The 7,946-nt window shown below is 20.4% G+C and overlaps 2 protein-coding genes across 11 annotated transcripts; one reads left to right on the forward strand and one right to left on the reverse strand.

Annotated features, from left to right (window-relative positions):
* Positions 1-290: 290 nt before the first annotated feature.
* On the reverse strand, positions 291-3,735 carry LOC147656321 (uncharacterized). Its single transcript, XM_086915830.1, has 3 exons — positions 3,366-3,735; positions 3,099-3,239; positions 291-2,958 (listed from the first exon to the last, which is right to left on the reverse strand). Exons 2-3 carry the CDS (start codon positions 3,225-3,227, stop codon positions 544-546), a joined length of 2,544 nt encoding a protein of 847 aa, XP_086771956.1. The 5' UTR covers positions 3,228-3,239; positions 3,366-3,735; the 3' UTR covers positions 291-543.
* Positions 3,684-7,598, forward strand: Grip75 (gamma-tubulin complex component 4). 10 transcript variants are annotated; one of them, XM_086915839.1, is made up of 11 exons: positions 3,684-4,185; positions 4,273-4,425; positions 4,512-4,650; positions 4,731-4,930; positions 5,029-5,123; positions 5,252-5,559; positions 5,627-5,860; positions 6,017-6,097; positions 6,193-6,370; positions 6,994-7,216; positions 7,302-7,598. In XM_086915839.1, exons 2-11 carry the CDS (start codon positions 4,357-4,359, stop codon positions 7,548-7,550), a joined length of 1,776 nt encoding a protein of 591 aa, XP_086771965.1. In that variant the 5' UTR covers positions 3,684-4,185; positions 4,273-4,356; the 3' UTR covers positions 7,551-7,598. The 10 variants fall into 10 exon arrangements, with proteins under 10 accessions (XP_086771965.1, XP_086771958.1, XP_086771957.1 ...); XM_086915840.1 differs by having other exon boundaries at positions 4,159-4,185; positions 4,282-4,425; XM_086915832.1 differs by having other exon boundaries at positions 3,712-3,916; positions 5,627-6,097.
* The last annotated feature ends 348 nt before the right edge of the window (positions 7,599-7,946 follow it).

Raw genomic sequence — 7,946 nt, forward strand, 5'->3', positions numbered from 1 at the left:
AATATTTAATATAAAAAAATAATCTAAAATTCAATTAATTGATTTATATAATTTTAAAAACTAATAATTATTTATTATATATAACACAAATATATTTATTCAATAAAATAATAATTTGATAATTAAGATATAAAAAAATATTTAAAATATTGAATGAATTTTATACTTTATTAAAGAAAAATAAAAAATTTTATTTTTAATTAAATTAAATATAAAATAATAATTAGTAAATAATATCTACATAATAATGATATAATAATGATAAAAAATTAAAATATTAAGTCTTTGAATTCTTTTTTAATTTTTAATTATACTTTTTTATTAAGTAACCAATGAAATGCGATATAACAAAGAATCGCGTTAAGTAGCTACAATAAATAAATTTTAATTAATAAATATAATTTATTATTTTAATTAATAAATATGAAAAATAATAAATAAGATTTTCCTACATTATATTATATTAATTCATTTTAATTTAGATTATCAATTGTGTAATCAAAGTTTCACTGTATTTTTTTTTTTACTCTTGAAATATGTAAGTTATATTTCCTCAGATTTTATATTTTGTAATTTTTTTAATTTTTCTCCAAGATGTTTATTTAAATGTATTCTAATTTCTTGTTGATTATTGCATTTTTCTCCACATTCAGGACATTCAGAATCTCCTTTTCCATGTTCTCGTTTTCTATGTTTAGATCGATTATTATAGGTAGAAAATGATTCACCACAATCAGGACATTGGTAAGGTTGTTCACCAGTATGTTTTCTACGATGATGATCTCTAGAATCTTTTCTTCTGAAACTCATATTACAATATTCACAAATAAATGGTTTTTTACCAGTATGTAATAATACATGATTATATAAAGACTTAGTATCATTAAATCCTTTTTCACATTGTGCACATTTATAACGTCTTTCACCATTATGTTTACTTTTAATATGGTTTACTAAAAGTTGTTTTACTCTATATGTAGCATTACATATGTCACACTGATAGATGGGATCTATTCTTCCCTCATGTACTCTTTCTTTATGGGCTTTTAAAGACATTTGATGTTTAAACTTTTCATGACATTCTGTACATTCATACCATGGTTTTTGTTTTGTCAAGAGTGGATCCTGATTATTAATTTCATGAACTTCTATCATGTGATATTTTAACATACGATATGTTGGAAAATCTTCTATACAAATTGGGCATGTAAATAATTGTGGTAACGCTACATTTTTATCATTTTTCCAATGTTTTTCTAAATGTTCATTCATATTTTGTTTCTTACTAAATGATTTATTACATATATTACAAGTATATCTATTATGAGAAAAATGAATTTTTCTATGTAGTTTTAAAGCATTTGTAGTTCTACATCGTTGACCACAGATATCACATTGATATGGTCTTTCACCTGTATGAATTCGATGATGTTCTTTTAATCTAGCTTTCAATTGAAATGATTTACCACATAATTCACAAATATGAGGTCTTGCTCCTTTATGAACAAAAAGATAATGCTCATATAAAGAATTTTCTGCTCTAAAATCTTTTCCACAAGTACTACAAATAAATTCATTCATATTTTCATTATGCCTCATTTCATGAAATTCTAGTCTTTCTTTTCGTACAAAATGCTTTGGACATTTAGAGCAGTGATATTGACGTGGAGAAATTACTTTTGTTTCATTTCCATCTATTACTAAAGAAAGTGTAGAATCTTCACAAGTAGCACATGTAACTAAATCATTAATAGCATCTGGATCTAAATCAGAAATTAATTTACCACAAAGACTACAATTTATTGCTATTTTTTCTTGTTTTATTGCTATAGCATTTTGTATGACATCTTCACTAACAGTATCTTCACTAGTACCAATTTGAATTTGTTTTATACCAGAATGTTTATAATTTTTTTGATGTCCATTTAATCTAGATCGTTTTGTAAATAATTTTCCACATTCCATACAAATATAACGTTGTAAACTTTTATGTGTATGAAAATAATGATCCCATAATAAATTTTCATTACTTGTTTCTTTATGACATAATGTACATTCATATTTATCTATTTTACCAGATTTGTGTCTTTCCATATGAAATTCATATTTTAAATGTGAAAGATAACGTGTTCCACATAATTTGCATATATATTTTAAACAAGATTTATATATATCATTTTCATCTTGCACATCATTTTTTTCTAATATATTTTGTGATTTAATTATGCATGTATCTTTTTCACTTTTATAATCAGTTTCACTATCTAACCAATATGTATCACTTTCAGGCTCATTTTTTATTAATGGATCAATAGAATCATAATTACAGTTCAATAAATTCTCATTAGATACACGAGATATTTCTTCCTCTTGTGATATTTTAAATAAACGAATAGAAGAATTGTAAGTATTACATTCCTTTCTTTTTAATTTTTTTTGTATTTCAATTTTTGAATTTTGTTTGTTATATAATACATCAGTATAATTTAAATTTTCTTCTTCTAATATAGGTAATATTAGACTTACTTGATTAGGTATGTTTTCAATATCTTTTGTTGCTATTTTGTTTTCATTTTTTAAATGTATATTATTTTTTGCATTATTAAAATGTACTATATTTTTATGTATTTGTATATTTTTTTCTTCTATAATATGTTTTCTTTCAGAATGATTTACCATAGCTAATGAAATTTGGAAGTTATAATCACAGCCTTGAGGACTATTGACCAATAAAATCATTAAATCAACATTACAATTTGGACATGTATATATAGCATCACTATGAATTTGTGAAAAATCTGTTACTTCTTTAGATAGATTAAATATAGATTTAATTTGTGATGTATTGTGTAATCTTTTAGAATATTCCAATACTTCTTGAATAAATTTGTAATAAAAAATAATTTTGTCATAACACAATAAACACATATATTTTGAACCATTATCATCAATAGATATCTGCAAATAATAATTTTTATTATATCAAAAATATATAAATTATTAAAATATTTTAATAATGATTGATAATGCTTGATTTAAATAAAATGTCTAAATTTTAAAATTGATACTTTTTAGTTTTCATAAATATATTAACATACTGAAATTGGTAATGTTTCCTTTATTTTATGTATTAAATCTGTTGATCCTTCAAAGATACTTTTATACTTTCCTTCTGTAAGATTTACACCACACAAACGACATATCAATGTATCCTTTAATGCATCCATAATTATATATCTCTAAAAAGTTTATTATTAAAAATAATTTATATCATATTGCTTTTATGATGATTTTATACTTTAATAAATCATTGAATAATTATTTGATAAAAATAATCTAATCAACTTAATTAATATTATACTTACACATAATTTTAGTAATTTGTTTATTTGAGGTTATTATATTTCTATGTAAATATAATTATCTACATTAATTAAAACAAAACTCTCTAAATATAAATATTACACAACTTATTTATTAAAATTTTTTGACATAATTTATAGATATTATTTAAAATTACAAAACAATTCATTAATCTTATCATTTATTTTACAATACTAAATATTGAATGTTTTCCACAATAAAATTTAATATAATTTTGTATTTCATGAAAGACGTATAGTAAATTGTTTATTCTTAATTTTATTATGCTATATAAATCTTCTTCATGTAAACTAATAATTATATCTATCTTCTAAAATAAAAGTTCACATGAGAAGATAGTCTTTAAATTATGATTTCCATATATATAATATCTAGTACATACATAATATGAAACTAAATTTCAAAAAAAAAACGTGACATGTAGTAGTGTAGCGGAATCTAGTAGTGTAAAAAAAAAATTAATTTTGTGATAAAATTTTTAACAAAAACAAATAATAAATAAAAATAATAAAGAAAATAAAGAATCAAAAAAGTATCAATTTTTCTATTTAGAATATATTAAAGAATAATATATTCGTTCAAAAATTTTTATACAATAATTGATTGTAATTTAATTTATATAATTTTGTTATATCAAACTAATTAAATAAATTAAACTTAATTATATATATTTGTAATTACAATAATGATTTACTGAAAATTTATATATATGATTATGAATAATTTATTAATATTTCTCTAAATTGTGATCACATTGTTTTATTTACGTGATTAAATTCGTTTCGTGAAATATTATAAAATGTAAAATTAAAACCAAATATTATATTAATATACTATACCAAAATATATATATATTACAAAAAATAAGTTTTAACAATTGAATTATAGGTTATTTAGTTTTCAGTTTTACTACCTTTCTTATTTATATGCAACATAATTTGAAATGAAAAAATAATATTTTATCAAATTAAAATGTTGCATGAAGTATTGTTATCATTGTGGGGATGTTCAACTAATGCTTTAAAAATATTGGAATCAGATGTGATTATAAAATAATATTTATTAATATTACAATTAATTTTAAGTTTTATATCTTATTTATGTTTTTCTAAATTTTTTACTTTTAGAATGTAGATCTTGAAAAATATTTACATCCTGGTGAACGTGTATTACTTAAAGAAATATTAGATATAGTTGAACAATGTAATATTATCAGGAATTTTATTCAAGAATATACTACTTCTGACAATTTAAAATCTACTCAAGGTATTAAAAATTGTTATTAAATTTAATTATATATTTTATTTTATTAATTTATATTATATTATATTATATATGTATTGCAGAGTTACAAAATATATCTCAAGGTTTATATTTACAAGCTCTTTGCGAAGGAATGGATCAAGCTTTAGAACCTTTTCGTAAAGAGATTGTTAATTTGGAAGATATAGTTCTTCGTGATAGTTATACTCCATTATCATTAATACTTTGTCGTATCCAAAAATATATATGTCTATTTTCTGTTCTGAATTCTATCATAAGAGAAGTAAATCAAATTATTAATATATAATTAATTAATGTGTTTTAAAATGATTTTTAAATAATATTTGAAATATTTATATAAAAAATTTTAATTTATTTTAGATTCGTACACAAAAAATTCATGGTTGTAAATTATTGCAATGTTTGCATCAAAATATGTATACTGGTATTCCTGATGTAAAAACTGCAATAGAAAAGTAAATATATGTTATAGTATTATATATGTTATAAGTATTATATATATATATATTTTTAATAAGTAATTATATATTATATTATTTTATTTTTACATTTACATTTTTGCTAATTACTTTATTTTATTTAGAATGTCTCATTGTGTACATGTAGTCTTTTATAAACATTTAACTAATTGGCTTTTATATGGTCATTTAGAAGATATGTACAATGAGTTTTTCATTCAAAAGATATCTGAGAAACAAAACAATTTAATGTTAGTACACAATAAAGATAATTTTGCTGATAAAGTGAATACAAAATTTAGTGCAGATATGTGGAATTATGATGTTCAAATAGATATGCTTCCTTCTTATATTAGACCATCTTTAGCAACTAAAATCTTAACTATAGGACAAACTATTATAATGTTTGGAAATGACCCAAGACAGAAAAAAGGTAATTTGTATTTCAAAAATTTTAAATTACATAAGATATTAAATAAATTTATTTTATTTGTTTATAGATTTTGCTATAGTTGATCAAACCGAAACTTCCATTTGGGGAGAAAAAGAATATGAATATTTTCTTAAACTTCAAAATCTCCAAAAAAAACATATTTTTAATATTGTTGAATTTGAACATATAATTGATGAATTAAAACAATGTATAACAGAACTTTTATGGCGAGTTGCTGTTGAAGAAGCACATCTTGTACAACAACTTAAATTAGTAAAAGATTTCTTTCTTATGGGACGAGGTGATTTGTTCCTTGAATTTATTAGACTCACAGCTCATATATTGAATAAACAGCCAACACAACATACATCCAGAGATATTAATTTAGCTTTTCAAATGGCTTTAAGAAAAATGCACTTAAATGATGAAAATGCTATGGATAATTTTAATTTTATAGTACCAGTTCCAGCAAATGAAAGTGAAGATATTGAGATAGAAGGCACAGAATTTACTGAAAAAGAACGTGAAGATCCTATTGGTAAAATATTTTTTTTATTTAGCGTAATATTTTAAATAATAAAATTTTTAATAATATAATACTATTATATGTATGCATATATAATATTATTATAGAAAGACGTGGATGGGGTATGATTATTTTGAAATATAAAGTCATATGGCCATTACACTTATTATTTAGTCCATCTGCTTTAAATAATTACAATATATTATTCAAATTTTTATTAAGAGTTAAAAAAACACAAATTGATTTATGGAATCTATGGAGTGAGCATATGTATTATAAAAATATGTAAGATATGATTATATAATCTCTTTAATATCAGTTTAACATTTCTATTTATTTATCAGTTTCAAAATCATTATTCATAACATAACATATGAATGGCTAGATCAATATTAGTATATTCACATTTTCAAATGTTATTAACATTATTAACATTAGAATATCAATCTTTAAATGTTTAGAAATGTAAACACAATATTATGCATATTTTTCGTAAAAAAATATCATTCTTACTATATATTATGTAATTATATTTCGATCAATCAGCAAAGTTTTCATATTACTATAGAAACAATTTCCCATATTTAAAAGTATCAATAATAAATATCAATATTATTATTATTATTATTATTAATAAATAAACTAAAATACAACTAAAATTAATATGATAATAGAATGATACTTTATATTATTGAATGAATAAATAACATTTATTTATTTCATTATTTTTCAAAGCATTTTTATTCAATGACAATTATTAATATTGATTTAGAAAACATAATGATAACTTTTCTTGAAGGATTATAAATTCTCGATTTTCAAAAATGTTATACTGATTCAATATTGTTTTACTTTATGTAAAAATAGTTTAATTTAATATTAAATATTAAATATTTTTATTATTACAGTGATATTGGTGTAATTCAATTAAGAAATAATTTGATTTTTATCATTGATAATTTACAATACTACTTACAAGTTGATGTACTAGAAAGTCAATATACTATAATGGAAACAAATATAAAAAATACTCGAAATTTTGAAGATGTACAAAGGGCACATTGTATTTTTTTAGCTAATGTTATGTCACAAACATTTTTATTGGGAAGTTCAACAGAGAGAAAAAATCCTGTATGTTATATTTAAATATGAATTGAATATTTTTTTTTATATTTTATTTATTTATTTGTTTATTTATTAATGAATATTTTTATAGGTGAATAAATTAATAAAACTTTTATTACGACTTTGTGATGATTTTATTTTACAAGCATCAATGTGGGAAGTAGGTGATTTACTTTTAACAGAACAAGAAGAACTTAATACATTATCTGATACTCTTAGGAGTTTAATGGGTTGGTTAACTAAAACTTTGAATAGAGTACGTGCACAACCAAGTGGAGAACATTTAGCACAATTATTATTAAGATTGGATTTCAATAGATGGTTCAGCAAAAAAATGTAAAAATTTAAATTATTTGATTATAAATAAATAACAAGAAAATACATAATATATTTATAATATTTTTTCTTAAAATTATTTGTTATTATAAATTTAGTTACATATATACATATATTACATATACATATATTAAATTCATTCATTCTAATTATTTAATATAAATTCTTTTGAAAAATATAATTATACAAATTATTTTAATTTTAATTTGGTAATTAATTTATCATATAATAAAATCTCCATATTATGAGTATAGATTTTAAGATTCTCAACAAATAATTGAAATTGCGGATAATATTATATATATATATATTGTATAATAATAAAACGAATGTATATGTATATATATTATATATAATTATAATAATAATGAATAATACTAATATAATATAACTATACGAT

Source organism: Apis florea, unplaced genomic scaffold (assembly GCF_048593485.1).
Source record: "Apis florea isolate Af1SG1 unplaced genomic scaffold, ASM4859348v1 contig_3798_pilon, whole genome shotgun sequence".
Lineage (NCBI taxonomy): Eukaryota > Metazoa > Arthropoda > Insecta > Hymenoptera > Apidae > Apis > Apis florea.